The 17,724-nt window shown below is 67.1% G+C and overlaps 2 protein-coding genes across 2 annotated transcripts; both read right to left on the bottom strand.

Moving 5' to 3' along the window:
• Positions 1 to 1,675: 1,675 nt before the first annotated feature.
• On the bottom strand, positions 1,676 to 8,388 carry ANGPT4 (angiopoietin 4). Its single transcript, XM_084296370.1, has 9 exons — positions 7,978 to 8,388; positions 4,557 to 4,712; positions 4,269 to 4,390; positions 3,744 to 3,976; positions 3,116 to 3,231; positions 2,846 to 2,947; positions 2,602 to 2,768; positions 1,991 to 2,121; positions 1,676 to 1,887 (listed from the first exon to the last, which is right to left on the bottom strand). Exons 1-9 carry the CDS (start codon positions 8,272 to 8,274, stop codon positions 1,727 to 1,729), a joined length of 1,485 nt encoding a protein of 494 aa, XP_084152496.1. The 5' UTR covers positions 8,275 to 8,388; the 3' UTR covers positions 1,676 to 1,726.
• Positions 8,389 to 11,160: 2,772 nt separating this feature from the next.
• Positions 11,161 to 17,235, bottom strand: RSPO4 (R-spondin 4; the record flags this gene model as incomplete). Its single annotated transcript, XM_084296750.1, has 5 exons — positions 11,161 to 11,234; positions 13,795 to 13,980; positions 14,070 to 14,213; positions 14,389 to 14,577; positions 17,157 to 17,235. 5 exons carry the CDS (start codon positions 17,233 to 17,235, stop codon positions 11,161 to 11,163), a joined length of 672 nt encoding a protein of 223 aa, XP_084152876.1.
• Positions 17,236 to 17,724: the final 489 nt, after the last annotated feature.

Below are 17,724 nucleotides of genomic sequence, written 5' to 3'. Positions count from 1 at the left end.
GCACGGCCCCACTGATGAGCACCTTGTGGGAAGTGGCAGCTGCACCGCCTGTTTTAATCAGCGTTAATTAGCGAAGGCCTTGAGAGCGGGGTTGGGGGCAGGCCCGGGGGGGGGGGGCTGCCTGCGGGCTGGGTGCTGTGGGGGCAGTGGGGTCAGGGAGGGGGGTCAGGGGGGGTCCCTGCTCTGCAGCTGCCACCACCGCTGGTCCCCAGGGCTTCGGGGGCACCGGTGTCACCCCTGTCCCCTACAGAGGATGCTGTGGGGTGGTCCCCAAGCTGTAGGGGACCTCTAGTGGCAGCAGGGCTGAGGGGGACGGGGCTGGGCACCAATTTGGGCACCAGGCTGGGCTCTGAGCCCGCAGCACCCGGCCTCATCGATGCACCGAGCTGCCCGGCCTCAGCGGGGCACGAGGGGAATGGGGCCGGGCGGAGCAGCCCCTTCCCCAGCTGGGTGTGATGGGGCTGGGGGCGCATTTGGGGGTCTCGTTCCTCCCCAAATGACCCAGGCATCACGAGGAGGCTGCTGAAAGCTCCCTTTATGTACGTGCGGTGTCCAAGGGGCCGAGGCAGCGCCGCGCTGTCCCCAGCGGTGACCCCAATAAATTTAATTTTTAATTATTATTTTTTTTTTTTACTGGGGTAATTTTTAAATTACCCCAGTAAATTTAGCTCAAGGGACACCCCACCGACTGCTCGCTCCTGCTCCTGCTCCTGCTCCTGCCCAAATTGCTGAACCAGGGGCAGCACGGACACCCCCCCAACACACACCACGGGTTCGGGGACGCCTCGCTCTTGGGTAGGGCTGGTACTGGGGTGGGGGGGGGGACACACGGGTGCTGCCCGGCGCAGCTCTGGGACAATAAATATCTCTTTGTACAAAAATAAAAGCGTCTCCGTGCCAAGCTCCAGGGCGCGGGGGCTCCTCTCAGCGGATGGAGACCCGGCTGCGTTTCGCCCCGCGCTTTCCAAGCCGCCACCAACCTGGTCTCTGAGTTTGGGATTGCCACGTGCACACAACCACAGGGGCTGGAGCTGGCAGCACGGGGGGGCTCGGCCCTGCCAGCACCCCCCTTCCCCTCCCTCTGACCCCTGCCCCAGCCCCGAGCCACCCCCAGCCTCCAGCCCCCTTCCGCTGCCCCCCAGCCCCTCTCCCCGTGTGCCACCCCCAGCCCCATCCCACCCCTCCCTGGCTGCTGCCCCCCACCAGCATCCCCCAGCCCCCGGGGCTGTCACCCATCACACCAGACCCATGTCCCCTGTGCCTCGAGGGACGCCCCTGTCCCTTCCCACCAGCCCCATCCCGCGAGGAGCAGCGCCCAGCGTGCACGGCTGGCACGGGGATGGCACACGCAGGAGGGGACACGCAGGGGACAGCCGTGTCCCCTTGGCTCCCAGCCACCCGTACCTGCTCGATGTGGTGGGGGCAGCCAGAAACCCCACTGACATGTGGGGACGGTGAGAATTTGGGCTGGGAAGGGACGGGTTACGTACACCAAAGCTCAGATTGAGCAGAGCCCCCACGGGTCCCGCAGCCCCGAGCTCCTCGGCACGGCGAGCGCCTCCCTCCCGGCCCTGCCACCGCTCTGCACGGGCTCCCAGGGGACGAGAGGAACAAGAGTGAGGAATAATAATTGGGGAAAATCTTCCCTGCAGCTCCTGCAGCCGGGCGGCTCAGTTCCATCGGGGTCTGGCACGGGTCTGGGGTCGGCACGGGGTCCGGCAGCGCGCTAGAAGCCCGCGGGCCGTATCAGCATGCGGGTGCCCTTCAGCGAGTAGCTGGGGCCCTGGAAATAATGCCAGCGGATGCCGTTGAGCTTGCGGATGTTGTGCCGGGCCGGGTAGTAGATGCCGTTCAGGTTGGAGAGCCCGCAGGCGTCGAACCACCAGCCTGCGGGAGGAAGGGAGCGGGGCGGGAGCGTGCTGCGGGGCCGGGCGCCGGGAGGTTTTTTGGGGGGGTGATTTCGGGACCCCAGCCCCAGCTCCCCGCTCACCTCCCGACAGCATCTGGGCGCATTTGCAGAGGCAGTTGTCGTTGTCGGCGTCGCGGGTGCTGAAGTTGGTGCCCTGCAGGGCCAAGCCGCTCTGCTGCCCGGCCGTGCCGCTGTAGTCCTGCAGCGAGAGCCTGCGGCCGAGGGCGACGCGCACCAGGCGTGCCATCAGCACCCGCTAGATGCTTTGGGGAGGGGGGTTAAAAAGCCCCCCAGGCTCTGTTCTGCCCCCCAGCCCCTGTCCCTGGCACCACAAGGGTTTGGCATCCCCGCGAGGACACGGATGCAGCACCCTGGGGACGAGCCCTTTTGGAGAGGAGCGGCGAGCGGCCGCCAGTGCGCCGGCTGCCTGCTGGGGTGGGAAATCCCTCGGTTTTAATGCAACTTCAGGCATCAAAATCTACTTGGGGATTTCGAGAACCAGGGGGAAGAAGGAGCAGGCAGCACAGCCACATCCCCGGGGAGGAAATCTGCAGAGAACCCCAGCGAAACCCCACCAGGAACCCTGCAACCTCCTGGGGACCCGGGGTCCCCCGGGCACCCGCAGCGAGCCGTGCCAGTCCTGGGGGCTGGGGGCTGCGGGGGCCAGGGACAACTCGCCGCCCTTCTCCTACCTGTAGAGCTGCCTCTCGCTGCCCAGCTGGAACTTTCCGTAGTGGGCATAGACCTGGCTGCCCTCCCAGTCCCGCAGCTCCACGCGCAGGGCGTAGGGCGCCCGGCTCGTCAGCAGGTGCACGGCTTCGTTGCCCAGCCAGTGCTCGCCCGCCGCGTCCCCAAAACCCTGGGGGAGCCACGGGGAGGGTGGGCGCGGGCGGTGGGCACGGGGGTGCCCCAGCTCGTCCCCGTCCCCGCACAGACCTGCTTGTACTCCCTCCAGCTCCTCTGGAAGCTGAGGCTGCCGTTGGCACGGAGCTGGATGACCGTCCAGCCCCCGCCGTCCGTCTCCATGTCACAAAAAACCTGCAGCGGGGAGCAAGGAGCTCAGCCCCTGGCTCGGGGGGTGCCCGAGGACGCCCCAACTTCAGGCTTGGTGGTGCCACTGGTATGGGGTTTGCACGCATCGGGTGGCTCCTGGGGACAGCAGCACCCCTGGGTGCTGCAGAAGGTTCCCCCCCGGGCTGCGCTCACCTTTTTGGGCTCGCTGAGGTTGGCGATGTGCAGGGTGTAGACCCCGCTGGTGTGGAAGCCAGCCCGGCGCAGCTCGGCGCAGTCCTGGAAGAGCTGCTCCTCCCCGGGCAGCAAGGCTGGGGGCAGGGGGGAGGCATTAACACCGAGGGGGGGGGGCACCGGGGGTGCTGCCTGTCCCAGCCCCACGCCACGCAGGTGGACGTGCAGGGCCCTGGGGTGCCCTCCCCACCTCGCCGTGGGGTGCGCCGGTGGCACTGGGGCTTCCCACCGTGCGAGAGGGCAGAGGGGATTTCAGAGCCCCCCCCGGTCCCGCAGCCCTGCCTGGTTTTTCTGCTTTTCTCCTCTCCTTTTGGATGTTTTTTGCGTCCCCTGGTTTTCCTTTTTTTTTTTGCGACGTTTTTGTGCATCTGGGCGAGGGGGTGGCCACGCTGCCACCAAACCAAATCCCCGGCTGGTGTGCGCTCTGAAGTGGGTGCCAGCCCTTCCCACGGGGGCACGAGGCTCATTTTCTCTTGGGATTCTTCATTTTTTGGGGTGAAATCATCTCTGTGTGAGCCGGGCAGCTGCCAGCACAGGGTCCCCAGCGCCCCCCAAACCCCCCCCAGTCCCTCTGCCTCTCCCCGCTCACCTCTGCCCTGCGCCACCAGGCGCACCAGGCCCTGCACCGCCTCCAGGAGCTGCAGCTGCTGCCTCTGGAGCAGGCTGGAGTTGGCGCTGGCCGCCAGCAGCGACTTCTCCAGGTCCTCGATGGTGCCGCTCTGCCGGCTCACCACAACCTGCAGCCTCTCCTTCTCCGAGCGCAGCCCCGCCAGCTCCGCCTGGTGCTTCGCCTCCATCTCCAGCACCCGCACCTCCAGGATGCTGAAGGGGACACATGGCGGTGACACGGGGGAGGGATGTGAGGGGCTGAGAGGGGAGCAGAGCAGCCCCAAACCCTGGCTGTGGATCCCCGGCACCCCTGCGAGCTGTCCCCGTCCCCGGGGGCACCTGGCAATTCTCTACCTCGTGGGTGCCCTTAGCGAGGGAGAGTGAAGGTGAAGGAGGAACCGAGGCTGAAGGGGCTGTGATGGGGCTGTGCCACCCGCAGGGACCCCAGCGAGCCCTGGAGGGGCTCCAGCCCTCCCAGAGAGCAGCCAGAGACCCGGCCCCTTACTTGTTCCTGCTCTGCAGCTTGTGGATCTCGTTCGTCTGCACCAGCAGCTGCTTCTCCAGCTTGTTGGTGGACAGCGAGCTCTCCAGCAGCTGCATCTCGATGCGCGACGTCTGGTTCAGCACCTGCCCGGGAGCAGGGGGAGCGCTGGGGTGGGCAGCGGGGTCCCCAGCCACCAGTGGCAGCCCCCTGGGCACCACCTCGGGGAATCTCCCCGCTTTTAGCAGCACAAAACCTGCCCCTGGGGCGGTCCTGGGGGCAGCACCGAGCGCCCCTGCCGCTGCCACCTACCTGGGCCTCCACGTCGGTGAGTTTTCGGGTCTGCTCGGCGCTCTGGTTGAGGAGGGAGCTGCCGATCTCCAGCATGGTGGCCGTCTGGTTCTGCACCGCCGTCTGCTGCAGCTGCGCCATCTCCGGCTTCACGCTGCTCTGGATGTAGCTCTCCAGCTGCAGAGAGCAGCGAGGATGGGATGGGTCAGTCGGGGAGCTCACCCCGTACCCAGCCTCACCACGGCCTCCGTCCTCCAAATTGGCACAGCCCGGGAGGGTTTCAGCATGGCACGACCCCTCCTGGGTGCTTCGGAGCAGCCTGCTTGGCTTTGGCACCAGATTTGGCATCAGCATTGGGCTCGGCACCAGCTTCGGCATCGGCACCAGCGTTGGCCCAGCTGTCCCAGTTTCCCAAGCCTGGTGGCATCTCCGTGCCATCGTCCCCAGCTGCGGTGACAGCAGCTTTTCCGGCACACGGTGCTGCCCCATGGCGGGGCAGCGCTCGGGGCTGGGAAGCAGCCGGCTGCGGACACGGCTCCGAAACATCTTCCGCTTTCCCAGCCCGCGGGGGACGGGCGCTTCCCGGAGGGTTTCTATTTCTGGCGTCCTCGCCGTGAGCTTTCCGTTCAGCCCCTCTCCGGGGTGACAGCCTCGCCGAGGGCTGCAGCCCCCGGCCGCCCCGCGGGGGCCGTGGGGAGCGGAAGGGACGCGCTGCCGCCCACGCTGGGAACGCGGCCCCGCGCCGGGGCTGCCCAACCCGACCCCTTTCCCACCCCGAGGGTCCCGAGCTGCCCGCGCCCCCGCATCCAGGTGGCTCCTGGCCCCCCTCCCCATGAGCTGGTGCAAGGAAAGCCCCCGGTCCCGGTGCTCGTGGCACGGCGGTGCCGGGGTGCCCAGCCCCTCGCCGCACTTGTTAGTGCAAGGTGAAGTAAAATCGCCCCTCTTTGAGCACTTGGGGGGCTGGAGGCGCAGAAAAAATGATGTAAACCCCCCCCAGGGGCTGGAAGGTGAAGCTGGGGGGGGAAGGAGGATCCCAGCGTGGGCACCTCGGGCTGCGCCCAGGTCCCCGGGGGCTTCCCTCGCGGGGAGGAAGCGGGGAGCGTCTGAGAGCCGGGTCTGGAAAACATTTCCCCAGCTGAGTGATTGCTGGAGAGTTTCCCTTTAACCACGTCGTTAATCTTGCTGCTTCTCAGGGCTCGGGGAGGCCTCCTCTCCCTCTCGATCTTGCCTTTTTTTTTTTTTTTTTTTTCAAAACAAACATCCCTCTGAGCGCGGGGCAGTACATACCCGTGGAAAAGGTCAGGCTGGCACGGGGAGGGGGGCTGAGAAAAAGCCTGGCTCCAGCCCCAGCCCTGGCCCCGGCTGCTCCCTGCAAGCTGCCTCTTTTGGGGGTCCCTGCCCCTTCTGGGGGAGCCCCCAACCATGGCTCTGCCTAAGGAAAAAGAACTGAAGAGGGGCTGGGGTCACTCCAGGAGGGGGCTGTGGGGCTGTGGGTCACCCCAAAAAGCTCCCTAGACAGGGCCAGCCCCTGGACAGGGTCCCCTCCCTGCAGGGAAGGGACAGGGGGAGCTGGGCAGGGGGACGCACACCAGTGGGACCAAGCCCTGGTGCTGGTCCCATCCCTGTGGCTCCTGGCGGTGTGACACCAAGGACTCGGCTCCAGCACTGCTCCCGAGCCCAGGATCAGCCCCAGGTTTTGTCCTGAGCCCTGCTCAAGCCTGGTGCAGGGAGACCAAGACTGGGCACTGCCCAAAATTCGCAGCCTGCACAAAAATTTCTGCCCAGAAGCAAAACCAAGCAGCGAGCGACCACCGGCCGGGAGCGCGGCACGGCCACCCCGCTGTCCCCACGCTGGGGACACATCACCAAAAGGGCTGCCACTGGGGCCAGTCCCTTCAGGGTCTCGGCCCCGTGGTCAGGTTGGTGGCACTGACAGGCACCCAGTGCCCACCCACGTCCTCGACCAGTGCCACCAGTCTGCGTGCCACGTCCTCACTGGTGTCCCCGGCTGTCCCTCCTGGGCTGCGCTCGGCTGCGTGGAGAGGGTGACCCCGCAGCCAGTGTCCCCAGCGGGGTCTGTGGTGGCAGAGGAGGGGGCTGGTGGGGTGGAGAGCCCTGCAAGGGGCTGGGGGGGGCCCTGCCAGAGCCACGGGCCAGGGCACAGCGTGAATCTGCCCCGCTGGCAGCCGGGGATTTGGCGTTGTTTACAAGCCGTCCCCGAACCCGGTGCCTCCTTCGAGCCCAGTTTGTTTGTTCAGGCCTGGAGTCCAACCAAAACAAGCCTCCTTGCGCAGTTCCAGTTAAATAAGGAAAGCAAAGAAACAGAAAAAGAAAGCAAAAAGCAAAAAAAAAAAAAAAAAGCAAAAAATAAAAAAAAATCTGCCTGTGCTGGAGAGGCCGTGCTGCGGGAGGGGATGGGCACCGGCCGCTGCCCCCTGCTCCCGGGCTGTGATTTTGGGCACCTCTGCCCAAAGCTGCTCAGGTTTGCAGCTTCATCCTGCCTGCTCCGGGGCTGAGCAGCACCCAGTGGGGCTGAGCAGCACCCAGCGGGCCCCACGGCAGCACCCTAGGGTGCAGGGACCCCGGGATTGCACGGAGCTGAGGTGCGCAAGCGCTGCTGGAGCAGCGTCCCCGCAGCGGGGGGCATCGGTCACCGCCAGCCTGGCCTCGCCGCTCCCTCTGCAGCACCCAGAGCTGGCTTTGAGGGGAGCTGGGGCGCAGCTTTTGAGGAATTTGAGGTCTGAGACAGCCGAGGAGGGGACAGGGACAGCGCTGGGTGTCCCCACGGGTGCCCGCTGCCGCTCTCCGCGTCCCCGGCGGTGCCGCTCGGCTCGGGGGCGGGTGGCACCCGGGGACGAGCCTCTCGCCCCGTCCCCATCGTGGGCACCGCGGGGACGTGGCCCCGGGGGGAGCCTCCCGGGAGCTCTTCCCGGGTGTGACGCAGGCGGCCGCTCGCTCGGCCGCAGATGCGGGGTCAGGAGGCGCCGGGAGAGACCTCGGAAAGGAAAAACCTCTTCCTGCCTCGCGCCAAGGGGCCGGGGCTGGGGGGGCGCAGCAGCACCCAGGATGGGGGTCCCCAAGGTGGGTGGGGGTCCCGTCCTGAGCCGGGACGGGGAGAGCTCAGCCCCACGGGGTGCCCGGCACCGCCGCTGCGGTGGGCACCAGGAGGGGACCCATGGTGGGGACCACAGGGGGATGCAAGGCGGTGAGAGAACTGCTGATCAGTGGCATCCGTGGCACCCTCTCCATCCCCTCTGGTGAAAAATTTGGGGCAGGATCAGGCCCTGGGGCTGAGCCCAGCGGGCAAGGCGCAGAGCTGACCGCAGCAAGCGTCTTTGCTGGGTGTAGGGCAGCTGCGCGGGGGGGGGGCAAACCCCTTCCCCACCACCCTCCTCACCGCCTCCCCTCACCCCCTGGCACCCACCCCGCCGCCTCCTCCTACCTTCAGCAGCCACTGGGTGCTGTTCTCCAGGATCCTCTCGAGGTGCTGCAGGCGCTGGGCAGCCCCGCGGGCGGCGTGCGCGGTGCCGGCCGGCGAGTCCCGCTGCAGCAGCGCGTTGGAGGGGCCGGGGGCGACGCTGGGAGGGCAGGGAACGGGGTCGGCCTCGGGCAGCACGAAGGTGTAGCTGCAGTGCCCGTGCTGCACGCGGTGGAAACGCCGCCGGCTGCCCCCATCCAGCGCCCGCCGCTGGGCTGCGGCCGCGCACAGAGCCGCCAGGACGAAGCCGAGCGCCCGCATGGCACGGGTACAGGCACGGGGAACCCCTCACCCCGGCACCCAAGGGTGCTGCGGGTGCGAGGAGTCGGTCAGTGGGTGCTGAGCGCCCAGCCCCGGCGCTGCGCCCTCGGCATTTCCTCCCGGCGCGCTCTGAGCGGGCTGCGGCCGCCCCGGCCTCCTTTTATCACTAGGCTGGGTCTCGCTCAGCAAGGGAAAAAAAAAAAAAAAAAAAAAAAAGAAAAACAAAAGGGAAAAAAAAAATCTGTTTAAAAACAATACTTCTATCTTTTTTTCTCTCCTCCGAGCCCGCTGCGGGGAGATCAAGTTTCACACGTGATCTTTCCATGCCTCACGCACGCAGAGTCCGGCCGCACGCCCTCCCCGCACGGCCACCCCTGGCCCCCCGGCCCCCCACGTCCCCACCGTGCCCTCCCCGGCCCCGAGCCCCTCGTCCCTTTCCCAGAGGGTCCCCCCCCATCCGCCCTCGCTGCCCCCTGTCACCCTTGGGACCCCCGGGCCGTGCTCCCCCCGCCTGCAGCTATTTATATCAGGGGAGGAAGCCGAGCGCTGCCTTCGGCTGCTGCGGCCGTGGGACGAGCCCGCGGGGACCCTGGGGACCCAGCGGAGGGTGGTGGGACCCGGTTGGATCCCGTGTGGGGTTTGGGGCTCAGCCAGCGTTTTCCTCCTGCCCCCACGGGGCTCGGGCTGCCCCTTTAGGGTTTAGGATTTGGATGCAGACCCCGGCCCCGCAGAGCAAGGAGCAGCTGCTGGGGTGGCCAAGCTGCGTGGGACGGGGACATCCTTGGATATCCCATCTCCCCCAGCCTCACAGGGGTATTTCAGTGTCGGGGGGCTGACCCCAAACGCACACCATGCCCCCATTCCACTTGTGATATATCAAATCCGGGCGCACGCTGCCCGCAGTGCCACAGGGACGTCCCTGCCAGCCCCAGGAGGTGCCGTGCAGACCCTGGTGACCCCCACCTCCGCCTGCCCCATGGATGGGGTGGCCTGGGGACACCCCAAACCCACCCCGGGGTGCGGGATAAAACAAAATGCCCCTGCAGCCCTGGCTGTGCCGTGCGCCCACGCGGGGCGGCGCAGCCATCCCATGGCCAGCGCGGGGCCCCAGCGCCTGGCGCGGAGCCCACGGGGGCCAGGCTACGTGCCGGGCTATTTCTAAGCTGTCCCAGGAGATTTGGGGCTGGCTGTGGGGACGGGCTGGCATGGCAGAGCAAAAATCCCTCGGCACAGGAACACCCCGGCCACCTTCCCAGGGTTTTCCGCCCGCTTACGCAGCACCGGGGGGGGGGGGGGGCTGTGGTGGTCACGGGGTGCCCCGGCCCCTCTGGATAGCGGGGACCCCAACTGGTTTTAAGGGGCGGCCGAGAGCCTTTTTTCCATGCCCTCGTGCCCTGCTCACGGTGCTGCCCCGTCCCAGCATCTCCTGCCAGCAGCACCCCAGCATCTCCAGGGCATCTCCAGCTTCCTCGGGAGCCCCCAGGCACCCCCCTGCCGGCCTCTGGGGCCACCCGGAGCAGCCCCGAGCCCCCAGATCCCACCTACAGGACCCCAAGAGCCAGCCCTGGAGGTCCCAAAGCAGCACCTGGGGAAGGGGCAGGATCCCGGGGACGTTGCTTCTCCTGCTGCTGGCTCAGACGCCGCGAGATGCTGCTGCTGCTCCAAAGAGAAACGCCAAAACAAGATCTTTCCCCAGGGACCCCCCCCAGTTCCTGAGGGCCTGGGCAGTTCGGAGGGGTCCGAGGCCGACCCAGGCAGCCGCTGGCCACTTTTTCACCCCACCACTTTTGGGGTGGAGGCGTGGGGCTGGGGTTTAATGCCTCGTGGAAACCATTTCTGCAGCGGCAGGGAAGCAGCGAGGCGAGGCGACGGGTGCCGGAGGCTTCGACGCTTTTTATTTGACAGAAAGCAAACGGAGGAGCTGCCCCGTGCCTGCGAGCGAGGCTCCGGGGCTGGCTCGATGCTGACACCCAGCGCTCCCGTTCTGGAAAGGCCCCGCAGCCCCCGTAACCCCCAGGTCCCATGCTGGGAGCAGGGATGGAGCAGCCAGACCCGGGATATTCACAGAGGTGCCCCCGGGGAGGGCAGCAGTTCGAGCAAAACGCGTTTGAAACGTGCCGAGGTGCTTCTCCACGGGCCACACACGCGTCCTGCGTGGGTTTTTTTTGGGCGCTGCGCGCACAGTGGCTGGGTCAGAGGGATGGGGCCGGGGTCAGCACCCACGGGAGGGGGTCACGATGTTGATCCTGGTGGCGTGGCCGGGCTGGTGGTGGTGGGGGGCGTCCCCAGGCTGGCGCCGGTGGCTCCGGGGTGCGTGGGCAGGGACACCCCCAAATCCTGCGCTCACGCCCGGCACGGAGCTCGCCCAGCTCTCCACAGGCTGTGAGCACGAGGCCGGCAGGATTTGGCCCATGGATGTGCCACAAGGGGACCAAAGGGATGCTGAGGGCCGGGCTGGGCTGCTGTGAGGTCCCCGGCACCCCAGCGCAGTCAGGGTCCCGTGGGGACGGACATCTCCCTGCCCAGGGGACGTGCTGGGGGCAGGCGTCACCTCCATCAGCAGGGTCGAACCCCCCTCCCCGGCCCCATTTCACCCGGCTGCAGCGAGGGAAGGGGCCGAGCAGGCAGGGGGAGAGGGAAAAACAAAAAACAACAACAAAAAAAGGAGCCACCCCCCTCCCCGAGCCCCGAGGCATTGCTTTGGACACTGCAAATTAGATTTTCTGAAAAGGAAATGTTTTACAGGCCATAAATTGCCTGAAAAGAAAGGGGGATGGGGGGGGGGGGGTGGAGAGAGAGAAAATTGTGCAATTTTCTGTGGCTGGGAAGCTGGGGCGACGCGGGCAGGGCAGCACAGGGGGAGCTCGCCTCGCCGTGCCCGCGCCGCTAGGTGCCCGCGTCCGGCTCTGTCTTCTGCTTCTTCTGCCGCTTTTTGCCTTTATTTTTGGGTTTGGTTTTCTCTGGAAGAGAAGAGAAGGAGAAAAGGAGGGCTCGCTCGCTGGGGCCGGGCAGCGGAGAGCCTCCTGATGCGAGGCTGGGGGTTACGGCCAGCTCTGCCTCCAGCCACAGCGGGTGCTGCCCGGAGAGACCCCGACCTCTCCGCGAGCAGGAGCAGGACAACGGCCACCACAAAGCCCCAAAGATCCAAATCCCCAAATCCCCAAGGCCCCAAAGCCCCAAAACCCTGCACAGCACAGCTCCCAGCTGGACCAGGAAGGGTTGAGGGTGGGACGTGGCTGGCCTCTGGGTGCACCCACCCCTCTCCAAGCACCCCTCCAGCTCCCAGCTCCGCGGGTCGACAGGGACGGCGCTGAGACACCGAAACAAACCGGGACACGGGACAGGACTGTGGGCTCTGATGGATGAAGTTCTCATGCCTTGGAGTGGGTTGGGGACCCCAAACCAGGCAGCTTCTGCCCCTGTGTCCATCCCAGAGCTGGGGGGCGCGGAGCACGAGGCCCACGGCCGGCCCCGCGGCGGGACCCGGCGCTGCTGACGCTGGTTCTTTGCGAGGGCTCCATCTCTTTTCCTGCCCGCCTGTTTTTCTGCTCTGATCTCCCAGACAATTGCCACCCACAAAGGAAAGGGCACAGCACGAATGCCAGGCGTCTGGAGAGCGCGGCAGGAACACAAGGCAGATTTACAGCAGCGTGAGCGGTTTTGTGCCGCGGCCAAGCACAGATGCTTCTCGCTTCCAGCTGCCCGGGGACGACGGCTCAGAAGTGGTAGCACAAATCTCTCATCACACAGCCCGGGCTGGGGCCGAGGCAGCGCCTTCCTCCGGCTCTCCGGGTCTTGGGGTGTCTTGGCTGCATCAAGTGAACTCGTTGTCCTCCAGCATCTGGATCCCATAACCGAGCACTCGGCCGGTCGGGACAGGAGCCTGGGAGCGAGGGCAGGCGCACGCTCCGCCGCGGCGGGGACGCCGAGCAGGCTGCCCAGGGCTGGGCTGCCAGACACGAAGGGGGCTGCTCCTGCCCTGCTTACGGGGAGGCCGCTGCCTCCAGCCTCACCACGCCGCGGGGGATTTCTCTCGGCTGTTTCGGGGAGAGACCCGGCTCTGGAGCTGATCCCCACCCGAGCGGGGAGCCCTGCGGTGCCCCCCATCCCCACGGCCTCGGGGCTCACAGAGGGCAGGAGCGGGTGCCTAAGTCACCCCGTGAGATGCGGTGCACCCCAAAAACTGTGATCCCCATGGGTGCAGGGGGGTGGCTGTGGTGGCACCGAGCTCCGGGCACGGCGCCACAGGCACACGCCGTCAGCCGCCCGGCAGCGCGCCGCGGGACACCGAGCTCCAGAGCCGCCCGTCCTCGTGCACCACCGCCAAGCTGGCCACATCAACCTGTCACCAGCTTCAAGGGCCCAGGGGCCGCAGAGCCAGGGAGGGAGCCAAACTTCCCCGAAATCGTTGCCACCTGGCGCCCCGAAGCTGCGAGTCAGGGCCTGAGCAGGAAAGGAAATCAGCTCCGCCGCGCTGTCAGCACCGCAACGTTATTTATGATGGATGGTGCCCAGATGAGGACGTTCTCCTGGCTCCGCAGCCCCAGCACGCCCAGCTTTTGTTGTTCCCACCTTCCTCCAACCCGTCTCTCCTCTCCCCTTCGCACCCCTCTCCTCGGTCGCGCCCTCCCTGCCGCTGCCGTGTAGATACACGGCGAACCCACGGCTCCGCACCGCAAAGCTGTCCAGCGCCGAGGCCGGGGGCTCAGATCTCCTTCCAAGGCCCACAGATCGGTATCTCATGCAATCTGTCTTTCTGCCAGTTATTAAGCAGAGATTTATTAGAACAGCTTCAGCCCAGCCGCTCGCGTCCAAAAATGACATCAGGCTCCTCCTGGTTCCCATCGCCATCCCCGCGCCCGTGCCCGCGCCGCCGGCTGGGCGCTGAGAGGGGCACCGGGGAGCCCCCACGCCGCAGCCCCCCAGCCGGGGACCCCCGAGCCAGGGAACTGCGGTGCCACAGCAATGGGAGGGCCCCCGGGGACGAGGGCTGGGGACAACGTCAGGGAGAGCCACCGGGGAGGACAGGATGGTGCCCAGCCCTGGGGACGGATCCCAGGGTGGGCTGGGGACCTTGGCCATTGCAAATCCCCCCGGGGTGATGCCCTCCAGCTCCATGTGGCTTTCTGGTATTTTGCGGATTTTTGCAGGTATTTCCCCCGAGGAACTCGCGCCTCTCTATTTGCAATTGCCAAGCAGAAAGCCTCGGCCCTGCCTCTCCCTTCGCGGGCGGGCAGGACAGCAGCCGGTGCCAGGGGCTGTGGCTCACGGGGCAGGGGGAGCCTCGTCCCCGCCGGCGCCAGCACCGGGGCTGCTCAGCACATGTGCCTGGGAAGGCAGCTTTCTCCAGAACTGCACGCTTACAGCCACCGGCCTCCAAATGCTTGGGAGATGAGATCCAGGCTGGCCGGCCACAACCCCGCAGGACCCCCCGCCACCGCGGGGCTCCTCGCTTTTAGGCAGAGCGGCGGCGGGGCGCCAAGCCGGGGGGCTGCGGGGGGCAGGAGGGGCCGCGCTCACCTCCTGGGCAGTGCTTCCTCAGGCGGCACTTTCGGGTCTCCAGCAGCGCGGGGCATGAAGCCCCCTCCTCTCGCGGGGCGCCCAGGACCTCGCGCACCCGCGTCTCCAGACCCCACTTGCAGCCGCAGGTCCGGCCCTCGTGGGTGCAGGCGCTCCACTCGCCCCAGGGCCCCGGCTCGCACGTCTCTGGGGGGAAAAAAGGGGCACGGGGAGGGGGACGGTGGCCACACCACGCTGGGATGAGCCGTGGGGTGCGGGGAGCGGGCGCCGCTTACCTTGGCACTCGCGGGTGCCGGGCTGCGCCGCGGTGCCGGGCGGGCACTGCCGGAAGCACTGGCCCTTGTGCAGGTAAAACTTCTCCTTGCACTTCATGCAGAAGTCTTTGCTGAAGCAGCTCTCGCAGCTGGGCGACCTGCACTCTGCCGGGAAGGGGTGCTGTGAGCTGGGGGCGAGCTCCGAGCCGCCGGCCCCGGTGCGCAAAGGGACCCGGAGCCCTTCCCAAACGCAGCTCCGGGCTGGGAGAGGCGCTGAGGGGCAGCGAGGGGACCCCGGGGCGCTCGGAGGCGCAGGGACCCTGGCTCACACACCACGTACTTGTGCATCTGTTGACCTCCAGACCCCGCACGCCGAAGTAGCCGGGGGGGCAGGTGTGGACGCACATCCCGTACTGGCGGATGCCGTCCCTCCAGATGAGCAGGAAGAGCCGGTGGTGGCAGGTGATGCAGCCGTTGTCCTCCGAGCACAGGACGCAGCCCGTGCAGTTCTCAAAGAGGCCAGCGCTCACTGCGGAGACAAGTGGGGCAGAGGGGCTGTGGCGGGGGGCACGGCGGGGTCGGGGATCCCTCCGTGCTGCGCCCAGCTCCGGGTGCCAGCCCGGGCAGCCGTGCCATGGCATCCGACAGGGCGCTGACCCCCGGAGCAGCCGGCGGGGAGAAACGAGCCCTGACCCGGGTTAATTGGCTGCTGCCTGTTATATGTCAAGGGAACAAAGAGCGTTTCGGAAACGTTCAAGTGGAGCCGCGATAAGGATCTGTCTGGTGGCTCAAGAGCCGCCGCCGCCGCCTCCCCGGCTGCTCCCGCCGCGCTCCGACCTGCACGGGGGGCAGCGGGTCCCGGGGGGCTCTGCTCCCAGGGACAAGGACACGGGGACAAGGAGCGGGGCCAGCCCCATGCAGCCAGCAGCACCTGGAGGTGCCCTCCTGTCCCTGGAGCCAGCTTTCCCCACCAGAGTCACAGCCCAGGGAGATGCTCGTGGCCCGGGGGCATTTCAGGAGCTGGTGACTGAGCCCGGAGCACTAGGGCAGCCACTGGTTTCGCTGCCCACCCACACAGCGGGGTCCTTCTGCACCCCCAGGATAGTGGGGTGTCTCCAAAAAGGCCCCCCCAGGGCTCCTCTGCTCGACCAGCGAGGCGCCTGCTGCACCCGCTGGTGTTTGGAAGAGTTTGTTTGGCTTTTCTGGGACGGAAAGCTCGCTTTTAACACCCCCAAGCAACAGCTCGTGCTGTACAGCCAGCGACAGCGCCAGGAACACGGGTGGTGCGTGCTCGGGGCCCAGGCTGTCTGCTAGCAGGTCTCACAGCGTTAAGATGTTGGTTTTTTGTTTTTTTTTGGTTTTTTTTTTTTTGGACACAGCAAAGGCTGAAGGAGGAGGCTGCCCTGGGCAGAGCAGAGCTCTGGAGGCTGCGGTTACCGGAGCCTGGTGCACAGCCCTGGGGAAGGGCCCGCAGCCACCGCCTTCCCCCGCATGGGGAGCAGCCCCACGAGGGACTGGATCCCACTGGGAGCAAACTGGGGCCAGCATCTGGGACGTGCCAGGGTGCCGAGAACACGAGCGAAGGGCAATAACTTTGACGTGGTCTCGGACCCCTTGGGCGAGGGAGGGAGCTCAGGGCTGGGGACACGGCGGGGAGACGCACTCAGGGGACACCCCACGGCTCCGGCACGGCTTTCCCAGGTGCTGCTTGTGCCACGCAGCCACCCCCGAGCCCGACCATCCCGGTCCCCTCTCCCCTGGAGGCCAGGGGCTTGCTCAGCGCGGCGGCACGGCGCGGCGCGACTCGCTGCGGCCAGGAGGCTGCGTGTGCTGGGAGCCCGCTAATGAAGCACCTTGGATCCATTAAGTTGTTATGGTCTCCGTTACATATTTACCAAACGCTGACAACATTTGTGTTCCTGGCTGCAGCCGGAGCAGCTTCCCAGGAGACCCAGGGATTTACGAGCGTCTTTTCCCTTCCCTGACTCTTTTTGATGATTTTTTTTTTTTTTTTCCTGCTCTCTCTCCAACACCCAGCTGGGGCAGAGAAGGTGCGGAGCCCCACCGTGGGATGGGATGAGATGTGGCAGCGACATCCGTGCCACCGTCTTTAAAACCAGCTCCAGGGAGGGCTCCGGGCAGCTTTTACTCCCTGCCTGCTGCTCCCAGCCCTTCTTCTCCTCCTGTCTCTCTCCTGCCACCGGGAGTGGTGCCGGGGAGCTGCCGCAGAGCCGGCGGAGCCTGGCATCGGCACGGGGCCCCCACCCAGAGCATGGGAGCAGGGAATTGAGGGGCAGCTCCCGGGTTCACCTCCCCGGGCACGGTGGCAGCTGCTGGGCACGGGGCTGAGCTGGGACAGGCACCGGGCAGGAGCTGAGCAGCCAGCAGAGCCCGTACAGGGGGGAGACACCGCACATTTGGGGTGCAGACCCATGGGTGCCGCGAGGACCCGAGGCCCTCACCCATCCCGTAGCGCTGGCATCTTACAGCAACGTCCAACAGACACGGGGAAAGTTGCCCAGGCTCCAGCCCGAGGCCTCCAAAGGCTCGCAAGGTCCCATCCCTGCCCCAACACCAGTTACAAAAGGGAGTCCTATCCCCGCACCCCGCAGAGCCCAGGCTGCGGTGGCACCACCTGACGGAGGGGACACGAGCCCGTGCCCCCCCGGCACAGCCCCGGGACACCCAAGCAGCAGCTCGGTCAGCCCCTCTGCTCGGGGGGAAGGACGGGGCAGGGGACAGCAGTGCCTGCAGCACCTCCGAGCATCCTCCCAGGACGTTTTGCACCCCACGCATCGAGCAGAAGCACCGGCACCGCGCTGCGCCCTGCGCCCACCACCCACACCCTGCCCCGGGGGGCTGTGATTTTGGTCCCCGTGCCACCAGCTGCCCCCTGTCCCCCGCCACCCCGGGTGGGACAACGCTGGCACAAGGCAGGTGATGCCTCTGGGGCTGAGCCTTGCCCTCTCCAGGCATAGATGTAGGAAACAGCCCCGGGGGGCGAGCTGACCCCCCGTGGCACCCCTCCTGCTCCACCTCGGGGACCCGAAGCCACCCACGGGTGGCACCTGGGCAGGACGAGGGAGCCAGGCTCAGCGCGTGCCCTACCTTGCTTCTTCCAGCGGTTCTGCGCGAGCATTTCCACGGAGCTGATGAATAGCAGCACCATGAGGGTTACCCACGGCATCTGGGCAGCCGGGGTTGAGGGGCGGCGAGAAATCACAGCATCCGAGCGGCTGCCGGGCTCGCCTCCCTCCCCGGCCGGCCGACAGGCGGTGGAAGAAGGAAGGGAAGGGAGAGGAAGGGAAAAAAGGAGAGGAAGGCAAAGGAAAACCGGGAGGAGAGCGGCGCGGAGCGGGGCGGGGGGCTCACACCACCCCAGCCGCGGGCGGGGGGCATGCCCCGGGCCGCCAGGGCAGGGCAGCGCTCATGGTGCCGGGCAAGCGGCGGCTGCTCGGGGGAGCTCTGCCTTTATAGCCGCTGCCAGCCCCCCGCCGCCCCCCCCCCCCCCGACCCCCCCCCACCCCCCCCGGCAAGCCCCGGCGATGACAAAACGGCCCCGGCCCCGGCCCCGCGCCCCGCAAACGGCCGGGCCGCGACCCCCGGCCCCGGCGCCGCCGCCGCAGCCTCGGAGCGGGCGCGCCCCCCGCCCGCCGCCTCCATCCCGCTGCGGGGG

Source organism: Netta rufina, assembly GCF_964035555.1.
Source record: "Netta rufina genome assembly, chromosome: 16".
NCBI classification, from domain to species: domain Eukaryota; kingdom Metazoa; phylum Chordata; class Aves; order Anseriformes; family Anatidae; genus Netta; species Netta rufina.
This window is presented reverse-complemented; position numbering and strand designations above follow the sequence as displayed.